General features: G+C 36.9%; 1 protein-coding gene across 5 annotated transcripts; it reads left to right on the top strand.

Moving 5' to 3' along the window:
• The first annotated feature begins 19 nt into the window (after positions 1-19).
• Positions 20-18331, top strand: pfkfb4a (6-phosphofructo-2-kinase/fructose-2,6-biphosphatase 4a). 5 transcript variants are annotated; one of them, XR_010900517.1, is made up of 15 exons: positions 4619-4842; positions 5648-5764; positions 5873-5969; positions 6062-6128; positions 7797-7871; positions 7964-8020; positions 8101-8222; positions 8299-8506; positions 9658-9804; positions 10472-10576; positions 13398-13527; positions 13645-13707; positions 14815-14879; positions 16944-17145; positions 17289-18331. XR_010900517.1 is itself a non-coding variant. In XM_067430902.1 (14 exons), exons 1-14 carry the CDS (start codon positions 123-125, stop codon positions 17001-17003), a joined length of 1362 nt encoding a protein of 453 aa, XP_067287003.1. In that variant the 5' UTR covers positions 20-122; the 3' UTR covers positions 17004-18331. The 5 variants fall into 5 exon arrangements, 4 of the variants coding, with proteins under 4 accessions (XP_067287003.1, XP_067287004.1, XP_067287002.1 ...); XM_067430902.1 differs by lacking the exon at positions 4619-4842 and adding an exon at positions 20-171 and having other exon boundaries at positions 16944-18331; XM_067430903.1 differs by lacking the exons at positions 4619-4842; positions 16944-17145; positions 17289-18331 and adding exons at positions 20-171; positions 15803-16285.
• The last annotated feature ends 598 nt before the right edge of the window (positions 18332-18929 follow it).

Genomic DNA, 18929 nt, shown 5'->3' with positions numbered 1-18929 from the left:
GCAGCGATTGGCCGCGCTACCTGTCAATCAGTGGGCGTGCGCGCTCGTGTTTTCACATACTTCTCCTTTATACCTCAAGGCTCGAGCATCAAAATAAAGCACTAACACACAAAACGCGGACAATGAGGGGTGCCAGCCGGTCCAAAAACACGCAGAATCTGGATAAAAGGGGTAAGGAACATGAGGTTATGGCTGTTCTAGCGGAAGCAGCTGGTATTGTGTACGCGACGAGGAAGAAGTAAACAAGACTCTGTCACGTAGGCGCGTGTGCATTGGACTCAACAGTCCACAAGATGTTTATTTGAGGCTTTATATATATATGGCCTGTTAATAATATACTCACTTAGTCTATGGCTATACATTGCTGTAAACCATGCATGGGGTCTAAAAATAAACTGTCGCTGTGTTCAGTGTAATGCATTGAATGAATGAAGATAAGCACAGCGTTTAGGTCATGTGCTGCATGCATTGCAATGGAGTGAGGTTTTCTGCACGCCTAAGATCGATTTAATTTAGGTCGTGAATAATTTTGTGTAAATTCTCAGTAGTGTTTGTGTTGGGCATGCCATTCATGCTGTGCAGGAGTGTAGAGGAGTTGAGGTCAAATCATGGCCATGTTTGTTAGTTCACTGACATGGAGGTAAACTGCAGCTTGTCCGGTTGTAAGAATAGAATACTATGACCTAGAGAGAAGACAGAAATCAGCAGGATTCTAAAATGAGGTTATCAGCAAATGGGAACTATTATAATGAACACAGCTGCTGTTGCATTTCTTCCAGATTTGTTCAGATGACAGGAAAATAAGGACGTTGGTAGACTAAGCAGTAAGTATAACAATTTGGGCTGGTAATTAAATGGTTGTAGGGTTGTATCCCTTAGGTGTCCATGAAGTAGGCTATTGCTGAATCCATTGCGATGGGAATGACATAAGAACTAAAGCAAATGGAATCGCAAATGAGAGATTCAGAGCTATGACAGTATATGATGTCTATCAGTACGAGACAATATAAGATGTGTTTGGGAGATCATGATTTGTTGTTTTTAGTATTCAACATATTCCACACCCACTTTTACTTGTTTAGCCACACCAGTTTTTCCTGGAAATCTGAATGCTGATTTATCGGTCTGATTTGCTGATTTGCAAAATATGAATCATAGTTTGACAACAGACTCTATTGTACAAAAAAATCTAGAATTGAGAGTGAATGTATGATTGTAGAGGTTTTGTGGTTTACTAGTTCCGTATACAGAGCAGCTTAGTCTCAGTTGAAGGATCTGTTGCAAGTCTTGTTCCCTCCCAAATGGCTGTTACTAATATATGCATGTTGTTTAGTATAATATTTTTCAAATATGGCATTGTCCTGATGTGTTTACTGAAAAAAAAAAGCCATCTAACATCGAGTAGCCTCATTGTTTTTCTACCTTAGATGATCTGTTAACCCATGTCAGAGCCAAGACACTGTGCACTGATATAAATACATGTGATTTCTCATAAATCACTCTTATTATCAAGCTGTGCTCACGGCTCAAGTCAAATCCCCTACCCACAATCCATAGAGTGCGTAGCCATGAACATGTCTCTTTCTTGCCATCTAGTGGATAATTTGTGTGTAGTATAATGTCTTTGGTTTAACATTTACTTACAAAATGTAAGAAAAAGAAGGTTCTGATATTTTTTTCCCCCTTAAAATTTATATTTTTGTAATTGGCTGCAGTTTTTGGAGTGCAGTGATTTGATGTTTTAGGTTTAAGCTGTGTCTATGGTCTTTAATACTGCTAAAATTGAAGGTGAACTTTGACCTAATTTACATTTTTTTTGTATTTAATGCAATACTGTTTATTACAAGCACACTCTTTATATCCTAAAGTCACTGAGACAACAGGTATTACGAGATGGATCAGTAGCACATCTGATAAAATCAGACTATCCAAGGAATATCTTGCTACCACCCTGCAAAGGCCGTTGACGTTGCCCATGATTAGTGTAAACCAGTACTATTTGAATGTTTTGCTTGTGCATTTAATTTACTTTAGGAAAGTCTGAAACATCTATATTACATTTGGAAATAGTTTCAAAGTGAACAAAAAAACAGTCAAAAATGGAAAAAAGTCCATTCAAATAATACAAATGTTCAGTACCACATGGGGGCGCTAAAAAAAACTAAAATATGTTTTACAATGGATGTCTATTGTACATCTAATTTTAATAGTTTATATTTTTTTAAGCAAGTAAAAAGCCTTGTAAAAATATATATTTTTTGTGAAATCGTTAATTATTAGTCAACATTAAAGGTGCACTATGCAACTTTCCATCCACTGGAGGGCGCCTATTCAAAACAAATGCGTAGTTTGATGACGCAAAGTGTGAGCGCAGCATCTTGGGACATGTGGTCTTCACAGGACAGCCGGTGGAAAATAGGACTCGGGCAGAAATCATGTTGATGTATGCGATTATTAACGTTACTGTAGTCTAAAGCAGAGCAGGACCGAGTGTTATGGACCTTAGCACAGCTGCTGGAGCGATTGTTAAACAAAAACCCGCCTCGCGAAAACCGGGACTTTTATTATGACGGGACGGGACACATTCGACGGGCGCCTGCACTGATCCGCTCTTCCAGTTATGATTTTGAGGTAATGCAGCTCTGTTTATCATATTAGATACATTTAAGTGTGTTTAAATGATGTTATGACGTTACTCCGTGCGTTCACTTGTTCACACTGCTAAGAGTAAAGCGCTCCTGCCAAATAAAAGCCGAAACCGAGGGTAACGCAGATATGACGCAATTGACAGGCGACTTCCTCAGACGCTATGCTGAAACGTCCCTGTCCTTAGTTAAAATAGCAATTTTCTCACAATTTACAAATAGTTGGAAACATCTGGGATATTGTAGGTACTCAACTAAACAAAATATATAACACCGGCCTAGTGGTTTTTGGATATTTTACTGCAAAAATACTACATAGTGCACCTTTAAATATGAATAACTATAAGTTATTTTTACAAGATGAAAATTCACTGGACTGAAGCTGCTTAGGTTTACGTCATCCATACATATTTTTTTAAAAAGAAAAATCATCAAATGGACTGTATGAAAGATACAACGCCGAGGAATGTTAATGTTTATGTTCATCTCTAAATCTTTGGATTGCAATATGTTTTGCCTCCCAGAAGATAAACTACAGAGCTTTGAACATAAAACTTAGCATTTAAATATCATCTTGCGAATACTGTCAGGAGATATCAAGCGACAACTTAAATTCAATAAACTGATCCATTTCAAGGGTTTAGTTCACCTAAAAAAGGAAAATTCTGTCATTAATTACTCACCCTTATGTCGTTCTAAACCTGTAATACTTTGTTTATTTCAGAACACAAATGAAGATATTTTTGATGAAATGCTAAGCTCTCTGACCCCTCCATAAACAGCAGTTTAACTAACACTTTCAAGGCCCATAAAGGTAGTAAAGACATCCTTAAAATGGTCCAGTGGTTCAATCTTAAAGGGTTAGTTCACCCAAAAATGAAATGTATGTCATTAATGACTCACCCTAATGTCGTTCCACACCCGTAAGACCTCCGTTCATCTTCAGAACAGAGTTTAAGATATTTTATATTTAGTCCAAGAGCGTATCCAAGTGTATGCACACTTTACTGTCCATGTCCAGAAAGGGAATAAAAACATCATCAAAGTAGTCCATATGTGACATCAGTTAGTTCATTAGAATTTTGTGAAGCATCAAAAATACATTTTGGTCCAAAAATAACAAAAACTACAACTTTATTCAGCATTGTCTTCGCTTCCTTGTTTTTGTTCAAATAAAGATTCAAACGGTTGTGAATCAATGAATCGATCAGTGATTTGGATCGCATGAAAAACTGCAAACTGCTGAAAGTGCATACACTTGGATACGCTCTACGGGTGTGGAACAACATTAGGGTTAGTCATTAATGACATCACTTTCATTTTTGAGTGAACTAACCCCTTAATTTTATGAAGCGACGAGTACTTGGGTACTTTTCGTGCGCAATAAACATACAAAATAACAACTTTATGGTACAATTTCTTCTATTGTGTCATACTAAGTTGACACAGTGTAAATAGTGCCTCATATAATGAGATGGCATGAGTTTTTTATTTCAGGCTTTACAGGCTTCAAAAATAAAATGTATAATGCAAATGTTGCTATTAGAACTGTATCTCATGGGCTTTTTTTGTCTTACTGGAGAAATTTGTTAACTAAAATTGATAATAGGCTCATTTAAAATGGCCAAACAAAGGGTTAACACGCTGCAGTAACCACAAACTGTTCCTGATGGTGACTGCTCCATTCACGACAGCGCAGAGAAAAGTAACAGATACCACGTGACCACGGTGTCTATTCAACACTGGTCTGTACAGAATTATGATGACATAAAATAACTTTACTAACAGTTGAGTTGAAAATAGGATATAAATATAAATATTTAGATTACATACTAGTAGCTAAGCTAAGTAGTAACCACCTATTTTAGGAAACATTGTATCAGTCCTAAGTTAAATCTCTATGTAAATATAAACATGGCACTACGGTAAATTGTAGTAGGTGCGTATCTTTTCGTGCCGTTACGGTAGGGCCGTTCTTTACCACTCTCATGACATTCTTCCCCGCTGTCTTTAGTGCGCATTGACGGTAATGGACGATCGTGTGTTGAGACGACGAATATAATGAGTGTATTAGAGAACAACACGGAGCAATGCGGTAATAGTCTGACCCGAGAGCTCACACAGAACCCTTTAAAGAAAATTTGGGTGCCATCCTCCAAAAACGGTCTTCCAGATAGACACATTAGTCAAAGAAAGGGTAAGTATGGATGAAAGGATGAGAGCCGGACACTGATGCTGGAGTCGGATGAGGTTTAAAGGGGCTTTCTGATGCAATACTTCTATGGTGATACAATTTAACATTGTCTGAAACAAATCTAGAGGCTTTTAGTTTGATTGCATTTTTTAAATTAAACATTAAATACGCTTTAATAAGATTACATATGTTATTGTAATGAATGATTATAAATCGTTACATAATACTCTGTAGTTTACTAGTAAACGCATTTTCAAATACACTATTAATATACAATAATACAAGTAGTAGTAATAATAATAACAACAACAACAAGAACTAAAAAAATTACAGTGCTATAATTTTTTTACACATTCAGCATTCAAACCTGGAAATACGAGGGAATTAAAAAAATCCTAAAAGTTTCTATAATTAAAATGTTACATCATCAGTTAATAAAATATTGATTACTTTTGTTCTTGTTAAAAAAGTTTCAGCTCTCAAAAACGATCATTTAAAATGTAACAGACAAAGAACAACATATTATTTTTCGCCCATTTTAGATTACAAGACTATGTGGACATCAATATAATATTATGCAATAATGATGTTATTGATGTGGAGAAATCGAAATGACTTATGCTCCACAATGACAACTCACTAATTTTATTAAAGCAATAAAAAGGTCACCTAATCAGCACATAGATTAAAACATTTCTGTTCTTTACACCATAATGGTGTGATGAAGGACCGTTCAACTGTTGTATATGTGGACAATATTATTGCCGAACATATCAGTGTTTATGAGCTGCTTTTTTTCTTTTTCCAGTATGCATGACCAACTGCCCCACACTTATAGTAACCGTGGGTCTACCAGCCAGAGGAAAGACCTACATCTCCAAGAAACTGACACGCTACCTCAACTGGATTGATGTCCCGACAAAAGGTGCAAAGCACATGCAGAGTTAATCTCGTAGAAAATTATGATTTGTGACAGCTGTTGAAATGATGGCTTTTCTGATCCTGGAATTGGTCTTGGTTTTTACTTACGCAGAGTTTAACGTTGGGCAGTACAGACGGGAATGTGTGAAGATCTACAAATCCTTTGAGTTCTTTAGGCCAGATAATGAAGAGGGACTTAAAATCAGAAAGTAAGATATTGATTTCATCAATGGTGACCATTCAAAATGTGAAATAATGCTAAGAATATTTAGAAGCTCATGTGATTTCTTGTTTCTTTTAGGCAATGTGCACTGGCAGCTCTCAATGACGTACGGCAGTTCCTCACAGATGAAGGCGGCCACGTGGCGGTAAGGAAAAACATCACTTGAACACATTGAATGGTGCTCAAGTATAAGTTATCTAGGATGCATTAACAGTAATCTGGATACATTTGAACACGCATTTCTCTAGGTTTAGGCCTCATCCACACCAAGAACGATAACGCAAACTATATTGGCATCCACACCAGCGGACAATATCGCTCTGTTTATTCTAAGCATGCACTGTTTTTTTTTGGTCTGTCAATTGTGTTATATGTTGTGGACTCGGCTATTTTATATTTAGAATGATTTTGAGAACTATATCTTTTTGGTTTTCATGAAAGTTGTCCTTGGTTTGAATGGGCCTTAAGATGGCAACAACGGTTTTATACTGTAAAAAATTGAGCTGTTTGAAGATGCTTTCCCAAATTGTTAACTTTGAAAACACTGATTCAAAACGATGACGCGTGTTTTGTCATGTCCCGGTATGCGCCTGCTATGTGTCACTTTCACAGTGTTGCTAGGATACATGTTATTTGGTACAGTCTCCATATTACATTTCTGCAAAGATGACAGAAAATGTACTTGCAGTTATTATCCTTCGTCAAATGTGAGGGCCATTGCGTTTCAGAACATACATGGAATGGCAATTGAGTGTGACCTGAATGCACCAGTAAGTGCTCAGATATTTTGCTAATAAAGTCATTGTGGCAGAAGAATAGCGTGAGAACTTTGTCTGGCCTTTGGTATCATCTCAGTGAGCTGCAAGATCATTTAAGTGTGTTCCGATGTTTCCGTGTAGATGAAAATTTTATATTAAATTAGTGTGGGCGGCAAGGGTTTTGAAATGAAAACCCCACTTTCAAATGGCATGAGTCCATTTGCCTAGTATACTAGGAGCATACCAATTTGCACACCTCTGTGCCATTTTATTGTGTAAAATAGTGTAAGTAGTGTTCACGCTGAAGATTTCAGAGTAGTGTTTGTACACACACCTATGACACACACACAACACATCATGGCATTATCCCTCGATAACTTTCGATTAACTATACGCTTGTGTTGTTTACATTATGTGCACTTGCGCGCTGATTGCCATCAAAACACAGACATTTAGGGTTTCACTCAACGCAAAACTCTGCCCTGGAAAAACAAACTGCATCCACTGTTTCCTTAACGCTGGGTTATTTGAAAAGCTGAACAAGGTTATTTTTCCCACACAACCAAAAACTCACTTCTTTAGTGATTTTCGTGGTCTAAAAACAAAATGACACCGTTGCTGGCGGCTTCAATAACCTGACCAAAGCTCGTTGATGGACGTGCTCCTGCTCTCGCTCAGATTGATGTGCACATGCTCATCCGGGAGATGTGCCCATACAAGAAATCCAAGTTTTTTGGAATTTTGTGACACGTTTAGCATGAGAATCTTTAACAGTATAAATGAGTCAGAATGCATGAAATAGCATTAGACACCACTTTAACCGGAAAGATTTAGTGTGGAATGAGGATCTATTAGACTCCGATGTTGAATGACAAAATAAAAAGTATATGCGTAGAAACTATATAAACTACACAGTTGAGTACATAGTGTATACTGCATCATTTGGGACACAACTATTGTTTCTGTTTAGCTCCAGTTTAACCTCAGGCCATGTCAATCTTCATTTCTTTGTTTTTAGTTTTGTGCATTTACCATTTTCGCTTTACGATCTTCAGGTTTTTGATGCCACAAACACAACAAGAGAAAGGAGGGAAACAATCATCAGATTTGCAGAGCAGAATGGTTTCAAGGTGCTGGAAATGGGATACTTCATCTACAATGTTTGTGTCATGTGTTTCTCACTTCAGCTGCTTTTTTAAAACACTGTTTTCTCATTCCTCAGGTTTTCTTTGTAGAATCTGTGTGTGAAGACCCTGATGTTATTGCAGAGAACATTGTGGTAAGTCTCAGAAATGCAGAATATTTTCAATATCTTTCTCACCTTTGTTTTTGGGCTAAATTTGTGGTGTTTGTTTTCAGCAAGTGAAGTTGGGCAGTCCAGACTACACGCACTGTAACACAGAAGAAGCTGTGGCAGACTTTATGAAGAGGATAAAATGTTATGAAAACTCCTATCAACCACTGGATGAGGAATTGGACAGGTAAATGCATTTTGGTGCTGTTGAAATGAATCCTATCTATCTTGAATCCATGAATTTACTGTTTTGGTGTGTTCAGGGACCTTTCGTTCATAAAGATCATTGATGTGGGAAGACGGTACCTGGTGAATCGGGTCCAGGACCACATACAGAGCCGAATAGTTTACTACCTCATGAACATCCACATCACACCCCGTTCCATCTACTTGTGTCGACATGGAGAGAGTGATCTGAATGTCAAAGGTCGTATCGGAGGAGATTCAGGCCTTTCACCAAGGGGAAAGCAGGTAAGCTATAAAGGCCTATTTACACAGGGTCAACGTTTTTAGCATTACTAACAAGCAGAAAAATAGCTTGAGGCTTGACGGTCTTGAAATGCCATGTGAAAGTGTTGAAATCAGGACAGAAATATACTATTCAAATGTGCTTTACTTGAAAGAAGTTAATACTTTGATTCAGCAAGAATACATTACATTGATTAGGTGATAGTAAAGGCTTTTATAATGTCTGATAAATGCTGTTTTATATATGCTTTTTATGTTTTATTCATCAAAGAGTAAGATAAAAATTAAGAAAAATATATCATGGTTGCCACAAAAATATTAAGCACCACAAGTGTTTTCAAAATGTTTCTTGAGCAGCAAATCAGCATATTAGAATAATTTCTGAAGGATCATGTTCAGCTTTCCATCACAGGAATAAATTACATTTTAAAATATATTATAATAGAAAACTGCTATTTTTAAAATTCTAATAATATTTCACATTAGTACAGTTTTTACTGTCATTTATCAAATCAATGCAGCCTTGGTAAGCATAAGAGACTTCTTTCAAAAAAAAAATTACTGACCTAAAAGTTTCAAACAGTAGTGTAGGTATTAAGTATTAGACATTATTTTAATATTTAAATGGACTGGATCCAAAAAACGACAGTGTGAATTAGAAATTCAACACTTGTAGCAGTTCAAATGATTGAGTTTCTTTTCTCTTTTCTATTTATTTAGACAAAACACAACAATCTTTTCTTTTTAGAGCTGCTTTACAGCTGAATTGAACTGTATTTGCATTATTTAATTATTATTTTCCTGTTTATCATTGTAAAGCTGCTTTTTAAAAATCAGACATCTGAAATCTTGTCAAAGAATTACTGGGTAACACACTCCATTTGTTCATTTAGTTAATGCATTAACTAATATTATTTAACAATGAGCAAAACATTTTTTACAGTATTTATTATTAATCTTTATTTACATTAATTATTATAAATAAAACTGTTCATTGTTATTTCAAGTTTATTAACTAATGACAACTTTTGGTTTTAATCAGGTATTATTAGTAGATGTTGGAGATTTTCTCAACTCGAATTGTTACCAATGACTGTTTCTGTGCTTCTGGGTTAGTTAGCAATTAAAACCTGTTTCTTCACATTCCCTCTTAGTTTGCTGATGCTTTGGGCCAGTTTATCCAGTCACAGAATATCTGTGATTTGAAGGTGTGGACGAGTCAGATGAAGAGGACCATACAGACAGCAGAAGCTGTGGGTGTACCATACGAACAGTGGAAAGCTCTTAATGAGATAGATGCAGTAAGTATCTTGTTAACACAATATCCCAAAAATAAGGGGCCATTTTTTTAAGCCAGGGACACACCCAGCCGACAATTAGATGTCGGGCAATGTCGAACTGTTTTTGACCGTCGACCAACTTGGACCGTTGGATCTAGTCAGATGGCGCCAGGTTTTTAGGGGGGGTTGATTCAGCATGTAAAATCAGTATCGATCCGTCTGTGAGAGAGAACTCTTATTGGCTGTTCAGTTTGGTGAAAAAGAAGTCAAAATGGTACAGATAGAAGGCTGTTCTAATTTTATGTCATCTTAACGAATGTGCCTGAGCGAATATTTTAATAATGACATGAGCCGAGCGGAAATAAAGAGAGTGATCAGCAAGATTGATATTCAAAACGGTAAACATGCTGCTTTGTTTGGTTTGTGTATCTGCAGCTCGCAGTGTTGGTTTTCCATTTTTGAATGATGGATATCGACCAATATATCTGCGGAAATAGACAGATATCTACTTCTTTTACTCAGGCTCAGAATGCGAGTGCTAGCTGACACTCGGCTGTAGCCCCTACGGTGTGTGTTCAAGCGCAGCTTTTTTGCTCCAACGCGAGTCGACAACATAATTGGCATTCATCAGCGCTAGTTCTTTAATTTACTCTGTTCACTCTGCGTGTGTTTTTTTGTCTGTGTTTAGGGCGTTTGCGAGGAGCTCATGTATGAGGAGATCCAGCTGAAGTTTCCTCTGGAGTTTGCATTACGGGATCAGGACAAATATCGGTATCGCTATCCCAAAGGAGAGGTCAGTTTACATTAAATCATTTTCATTTAAATCACAGGGGGTTGATTGCCATATAAATAATAGCGTGATTTTAGCTTTTTATATTTTAGCATTCAGTGTTTGTATTGCTCTTTTATCAGGGTATCCGCGGGGTCTTGAAAAGTCTTAAAAGGTGATAAATCAATTTTGGGAAAATTAAGACCCTTATAAAGTATTAAAAAGTCTTATCACGGCTTTATAAAGTCTTAAATTTTGAAAGTATTTTGTTCAAGCTTTGTCAAAAGAGTTTGACTCCATAAAGTATTTATGAATATATTTCTTTTCATCCCCATAAATATTAAAAAACAACGGGGCGCTCAGTCTGAGATCGGCTCGGAGCGCGCGCGCCACGGATGGAAATTAGCCCTGCCACCAGCCAAATGCGGCTGATTTAGAGTTGTGGCGCGGGTAAACTCGCTTCACCTACCGAGCTGTTTCACCTCTTTGTAAACTTTGTTCAATGCGTGCGAGTGCTGCCGTATGTGCGCATATAACCAGTCGTTTTCTCCGTCATCACTCGCGTGAAGACGCGCTGTGAGACTCGCGCGCGCTGAGAGAAGATCTGACGCTGTGCATCATCCGAGAGCGCGCGCGAGTCTCACAGCGCGCAAATATTGAGTTTTCTTTCAAATCTTGCGCTTAAACGGACAAACTCACACAAGAAGTATGTCAACATGTCCATCTTGATGAGTATCCTAGCAGACATAGTCTGAATATGCCTTAAGTGAACTGTATAGTATGCACAGTCGAGAAAGACGAGCATATCCCTGCCTCAGGTCTTAAAGGTGCAGTAGCCTTTACTGCTGCCTGAGTGATGTCCTTATATTTAGTTTGACATTAAACAATGCTCTTGATTGAATAGCTTTTGTAAGTTTAATAAGGATTAATCTTTCATTTAAACAGTTAAATATGCAGTTATTTTACATTTGATTACTTTATTAAATTTCTGTACCTTTCTGCAGGCCAGTAGACCTGTACATTATTATTTAATGTACACATGAGTGAGGTCGAGTTAAACATTTTAGTTTGAATTTTATTTTTCGGTTTTCGGCTTTTGTTTGTTCTTTTTTTGTTTCGGCCAATAATTTTAATTTCGGTGCTTCCCAATCCCTACTGACAATGCTCAGTATGTTGTCAACACGCTTCAAAGATGCCAGAACGAATAGTTTCATTCTTGGGACTAAAAACCATAAAACTGGAAGCCATAAAAGACCACAAATCATCGTGAAAATGTCAGTATTTCATTGAGACTTGAGATTAAATAAACTGCCCAAGTATTGTAGAGCTTGTAGTATTAATTTGTTAAAAACAAAAAAGTGGCTGGTAAAAACATTGAGTGGTAGACTTTGAAAAAAGTTAATTTCCATCCCTGGCGAGCGCTGTCTACGGGTGACGTCATGTATTTTGCGAAATGCGCAGTTAGGTGATGTGTCGCCCTCCATACGTTGTAAAACAGATATGCAATATAAACGATACAAAATTGGCCTACGATAGAGATTTTAAGTCTACATTCGACTACAACTGTTTATTAAAGGTTTGTTGCCGATTAGAACTTGAAGTGCGATGAGGTCTTAAAATATTTTGAGAAGGTCTTTAAAAAGTCTTAAAAAGGTATTGAAATTAACTTCAGGACTCCTGCATATACCCTGTTTATGTCCCTTTGGCGACAAAGATCTTTTTCTTACACTTTGGCACATTACCAACACTCACCAAATAAATGTTGGTGGTTGCTAGGCTCTCTATTACTCATGGCCAAATACTTCCAAATGGAGTAAACAAGCCTGTTTTTTAGGTTGTATTGAGGTTGTTCCCAAGGTGCCTAATTTATGTTATTTTATGTTTTTTGAGCTGTTATTGCTTTGATTGAGCACATCGCACACAATTACCCTGAGGCCGCACATGTACTCTTCCATTTGCTCCTCTCATCTGCCAGGTTGTGAGCTTTTATTCTTTAGAGCAAGCAGTTCTCATTTAGATCAATATCTCAAACCTGTTTACTCAGAGAGCATTAAAGCACCACACTGTTCTCACCATATTAGATAAAGACTGGGGGCAAGGTCCTCTTCACATGTTTATGTGTGTATTTATTTCAGTGCTGTAAGGTTAATAAGGGTGTGTGTAATGTGAATGCTCATCATTCAACATCAATTGAGTTTGAAATATTTCATAAGTTGCATGTCAATTGTTGTTAGATATGAGAACAGTTTCCGTGAACGAAAGATTTGAACTATAGGGAACTCTCTGAATGCGCATCACCAAAGCATTTATGTTTGATGACAGGTCTCTCAAACAGTTTAATATAATTCGTTTTCATGTATTTAATGATGAGCGTTTAGTAAAAATCATCTGACATCCATTAAAAAATGTAAAGATTGATCTTAGGTTTTGAAGAATTGATATCATTGTTTAAATGAAAAAATAACATCTGATTTTTCATTTGTATTTAAAAAAAGATTCAATTAAATTTTTCTTTAAAATTTTTTTTTTTTTTAAATATATCGGTGTTATTTAGTGTTTAGTATTATTTATAATATATATATAATGTTTCACCATTTTTAATTGCTTTTTTTTTTAGCTTGCGTTAAGAGTTCTGCTTGTGTGACATGGACTTTTAACAGTAGAAATACTCAATGTAATATTTTAATTAATGTAAGTTAATACAGTTTTGAGTATAACGTCACACCACAAGACTCTTCTGTCACCGCTTGAGGATTCACTTCGACTCCCAATTTTATCCAGCCATATGTGTTACACGTGTTTGATCATGTAGAACTAGGTTTCTAATCCAGCTCTCTCCTCACAGTCCTATGAAGACTTGGTCCAGCGCCTGGAACCTGTGATCATGGAGTTAGAGCGGCAGGAAAACGTCCTGGTCATCTGTCATCAAGCCGTCATGAGATGCCTGCTGGCCTACTTTCTGGACAAGACTGCAGGTGATGACCACCATGAAGAGACACACTTAATCCCAGTTCACTTGCACAGAGTTGCACTGGTGTGATGAGTAGAAGTATCTAAAGTCTACCTGTTTGCTTTGTTTCCATCTCCTGCAGAGGAACTGCCTTATCTGAAATGCCCTCTACACACAGTATTGAAGTTAACACCAGTGGCCTATGGTAAGACAGTAAACCTTTCTCTAGCCTGGACATTATACTTTAAATAAGCACTAGGTAACTTTTGCCCTCGGGGTCCCCCTACATTTGGGAAAGAATATTGTCCTCTACTACTGTCGTAAACTCTGTCATCCTACATCAAGGGATGCGCGCGTGCATTTGTTAACATGACCACCATGATAGCCCTGAATTAGTGATTAGCGGGTCGTCTCGTAACCCACGGACCCCGTATGTCTATTTAATGGTCGCAGATGTGGGGTGGGCCAAATAATTTCATAAAAGCGGGACCCATGGGTTGGAAAAAAAGCTGACCCGCGCATCACTAACAGTTACCCTGAACACTGTTCCACATGCAGGAGTTCTGCTTGCGTCGTTTGTGAAATGTCTTCATCCCAGGTACAGTGGCATATGTTTCAGCATGTCATATGAATATAATTTCATGGGTTTTATTTTTTTCAAATGCCAAATGATCGCGATGCTCCCGTTTACAAGCCAGCGTCATTACAGTAGCCTAGTCTGTTAGTTACCGTTTTACAGAATCTATGATACTTCAACTCAATGTTTGAGTGGTAGGTAATAACCATAGCAAGCATGACAGCCGAGTCAGTATCGGTCGGGCACGCCTCCTTCAGCTCACGCCAACGAGCAAACGCTGGCCCAATGTTGGTCCTCGTCCTGCCTTTAATCTGATCACTTTTTCCTTTCCTCTTATTGCTTTCCTCCAACAAAACCTTTACTTTTTTATTTTTCTGTGCTGCTTCGGACATGAGTATAACATCCGACAAACAAACGATAGTTGGGCTCGCAGTCGCACATCTGAATGTAAGGAAGTGGGGGTGGTGGAAGTGGAAGTGACGTATATAACGTAAAGCTGTCGAATTTTGTAGTTCATTTTGTTCTCGGGTTACTACCCGAAACCCGAAGTTTAAAAGTACGATTAAAAATGATACAGACCCCGTCAGGCTATGGCAGACGTGTCTTTCAACCTATTGTAAGTCGATGTATCATCACAGGAGTCTTGAAAATATATTATGAAGGCTGAAAGGTTACCTAGTGCTGCTTTAAATAATGCTTTTCAAGTGCTGATCGTGAATCATCCTGTGTCTCCAGGTTGTAAGGTGGAGTCAGTCTGTTTGAAAGTAGAAGCTGTGAATACACACAGGGACAGACCAACGGTAAGACTGCAGTCACTTAGGTTGTTAAAAAGCTTCCCCATCTATTATGGCTTAAGGGAAAGTGTGCAGTCAGTCTGTAGTCATGCTTGAGAGCTCTTGTATATAATAAAGTGATTAAGTTTATGGTCTCCTGATCCTAAGCTGTTGCATGATAAATGAGATCTTGAGCTCATTGGTGAATTTACCAAGGGTGAAACACATTAGATTGCACTGTAGCAGTTTGTTAGCCACGGAATAAAATATCCAAAAGGTCATTCAGATTGTTTTCTTGCAATTGCAAGTTTATATTTCACAATTCTAAGAAAAAAGGTAGAATTGCAAGATATAAACTCAGAACTCTTGTTTTTTACCCCAATTGCAAGTTTATATCCCGCAGGTCTGACTTTTCTCAGAATTGTGAGATATAAACTCGCAATTGCCACAGTCAGCTCAAAATTCCCATTTTTTTCAATCAGAATTTTGAGTTTAACTCTTGCATTTTGGTCTTACCGTTCTAACTTTTTTTCCGCAATTATTTCATAAATCATAGTTATGTGGTTATCTCACAATTCTGACTTTTTCCTCAGGATTTGCTAGTTTATATCCTGCAATTCTGACGTTTTTTTTATATCTTGCAATTCGGACCTCATACCTTCATAACTCAAATTTTTTCTCAGAATTATCTCACAATTCTGACTTCCCTCAGAACTGTGAGATATAAACTCGCAGCTGCGAGGGAAATAGTATAAATCGTGAGATTATAAATTACCTTTTTTATTTTGTGGCTGAGACAAGCTTCCATACTTTTTATACTGCTGTTTTTTTATTATTTATAAGCAAAATCTCCTTGTTTTCCTCTTGATATGTGTGTGGTTGTCACATCGTCGCCACCCACTCACCTCATCTATTAACGTGACGTCATTCCCTGTGTTTGCTTCAAACAGAACGTAGATGTGTCACGGCAGGCAGAAGAGGCTTTGTTAACAGTGCCAGATCATCAATGACAGTTCCTTGTTCCTCACACACCATTGTCCCTCCCCATTTCCTTTTTTTTTTTAGGATTGTGAACATTCTAAAATGCATCTACTGCATTTCCTAAAATCAGAGGCCATTTTTACAGCACAGTAAATGGCGTTTGAATTACAACTCAGAGATAATGATGCACTGAATTAACTTTTTTTAAATGAATGAATTCAGTTTGTGTTCCTCTGTTCATTGACGTGTTAATACTAAAAGGCTGCACTTTATCATAAATACGCACTAAAGTTTTTCAGTTCCTGCTGCAATTGAATGTAACTGTTGCTATGAAAGAACACCAGTCACTCCAGTAGCATGTGAAATCTATTTATTGTGCATATGTAAATTAATACATTTGTAAATTAGTTTGGGTTTTAACAGGTTAATTTTACATTGTCTTATTAGTAATTAGTCATTAGTCAGGAATGTGTATTGTGTATATAAGAATGATGAAGTTTTGTAGTTAGCAGAGCCTTATTGTGCTCTTGGAAGAAAGACATTTTAGATTTTACAACCAGTTTATAGTCATTTCTTTCAATTATTTGAAAAACTAAGGAATGTTATAATGTGAAACTGTTCTCATTTGGTAACCGAGGAGGAGGAAAAATCTCTACTGTAATGTCTATTTGCGATGCTAATAAAATGTATTTAAATAGTGATATCCTGTCTCTCTTTACGTTCACTCACAATTCTGTCTGTCGTTAAAGAACAAAGACAGAACACATTCTGACACAAGTGCACTACACTGATTCCAATAAACTACCATAAAATGATAACATGAACATGGCAGATACCATTTTACTGTGGTAAAGGGCAGCAATGTGGTTCATGTCAGTGGACTTAGACCGGGCAGTGTCAAGGTGGAGATACTGAGCTGATTTCAAATGTTTAATATAATATGATATACCCTCGCCTTTTTTCCCATGACCTTTATCCCCTTATTTATATATATATTGCTTTATTTTTTAAGTTTAGCAGTACAAGTCTTGCGTTACATGATTCAAGATAACGGGTAGATTTTGAAAAACCAACCATATAATAGTCTGTCACTTTCTATTCTTTTCTTAGAACGTTAATGTCCACCGCACTGCCGAGGACGCCCTACAGACGGTCCCGCCTCACCTCTGACCTACAACCATGCCTTCTCACCGTTCACTACAACTGTGTCCCTGATCCAACGCTGGGATTAGCATTAAAAGGTCAACCCTACCTTCAGATTGGCTCCTGGTCAAGTTCTGGTCTGTCTTGTAAACCCGGAATCAGTCGATGTGTAAGATATCTTCTGGTTGTATATAGTATGTGGTGTCTCACTCTATGTTTTAAAACAGCCATTATCAGTTTACATGGCATGAGATACACGGAGCCTGGGAGATTTTGTTTGCACTTATGGGGTTTGGGAAATATGTGTTCCAGATGGATGTTGCATTAAATACTATGGATGAACAGAACGTAGCTGTGTCATGGCACATCTACATATATCTACTGAAATGTCAATTATACCTAAGGGATCTGCAGGTATGTTATTTTGCTGCTCCTCCGATATTTGTGCTCTCATTTTGTCAAATCTAAAAGGTGGTCTCTCTGTTATTTTGAGGGATGGATGACAAAATTTTTGTTTGTGTGTGTGTACATACAAATCAGAGAAAAACACTCATCGTGTCAAAGATTTCTATTCACTTCAACTCTTCTAATGATATAGTATCTTTATTTATCTTATTTTTTATATGCTTTAAGAGTTTAAGACATAAATATTGACCTTTTTCACCTGACTTTAAAATCAGACACTTATTATTAATTCAAGTGCTAGTTATTTTAAATCAACTGACAGTTAAGGCAGATATTTTTTACATGCTGTCAATTTTATTCAGAGAAATTTTGCAGAATATCCTGACTTTCCAACAGTGATTTTAACTGCATGTTTCTGAGAAATTTAAGTGTTTGTGAGAAAAAAACATAAGCTGTTTGTTACATTAACAAATTCGGGAACAAGATAAAGATCTCAGTAATTGTATTCATAATGTTAAACATGTTCTGCAGGATTTTTCCATAGGATTAAAATATAGTACAAAACGATAAATTCTTTCCCCTCCCCCCAGTTTAGATCCACAGAATTGTTAGCTAAAACCATATCCAAGGAGTGCTGTGATTATTACTGTGCATTGGAAACAGATCTAGACTGTATGAATGAGATTTTTGAGAGTATTATGATTTAGTGCCAGTCTCACACTAAATATATAAAAATGTGTTTTGATATAATAATGAATCAATGGTAAATATCACAGTTTTTATTTAATTAAATTCATATTGCTATACCATGTTGACTTGTGAAAGCAGCTTCATGGGTAAATCATGTATTTTATGTCAAATTACGTGTATTTTTTTGGAACCATTGAAAATGCAATCTGTGTTTGTGTGTTTGAATTGTATCTCCTTCAATAAACTTTTTGTGGTGATTTCATATGTTGTAATATTTTATGGCACTGCTATTGTAAAATGCCATTGTTTTTTGTTTTGTTTTTTGTTGTCTCAAATATTCCATCTCAAAGGATAATAGCCCCTTTTTAGTCAGATTAGCTTTACTATAACCAAAAACAATATTGTGCGTTCTTCAATTGGAAGATCGAAAAAACGCCACTTGGATTAATTTGATTTGAAATAGAAAACATGGAATGGATTTGAAGAGACGCTTTGAGTGGCTCCGCTTTTATTCAATATTCCAGACCGGGTTTTCATCTACGCGTTGACAGTCTTGATGCTTTTGGCTTCTTTGGAAGGAGCTATTTTAGTTGGCGAAAACAAGAAACATACGCCCAAACTAAGTGGCCCATTTAGCCTGAAACGTAAGTTGCTCAATATGAATTACTTATTTCAAGAACTTCACACTTCAAATCAACATCACACTAGCAATAGTATATTAACCAGGCCTCGTGTGTGATATTGCCTAACTGTTTCCATGTAACTTGGCGATGGATATACAATACAAACACCATTTTTCCCAACGTTTTATCCTTATACCAAATTATTCTTACATTATATAGGGAAACATTCCTACAT

The sequence above is a fragment of the Pseudorasbora parva genome, chromosome 22 (genome assembly GCF_024679245.1).
Source record: "Pseudorasbora parva isolate DD20220531a chromosome 22, ASM2467924v1, whole genome shotgun sequence".
NCBI classification, from domain to species: domain Eukaryota; kingdom Metazoa; phylum Chordata; class Actinopteri; order Cypriniformes; family Gobionidae; genus Pseudorasbora; species Pseudorasbora parva.
The sequence above is the reverse complement of the archived record's forward strand: the minus strand, read 5'-3'. Positions and strand labels throughout refer to the sequence as shown.

Coding starts and splice junctions, on each gene's coding strand:
- pfkfb4a (XM_067430900.1), top strand. CDS start 4,707: ATGAGTGTATTAGAGAACAACACGGAGCAATGCGGTAATAGTCTGACC. Junction 8,021..8,100: donor TTATTGCAGAGAACATTGTG/GTAAGTCTCAGA, acceptor GTTTGTTTTCAG/CAAGTGAAGTTGGGCAGTCC. Junction 9,805..10,471: donor CTCTTAATGAGATAGATGCA/GTAAGTATCTTG, acceptor GTCTGTGTTTAG/GGCGTTTGCGAGGAGCTCAT.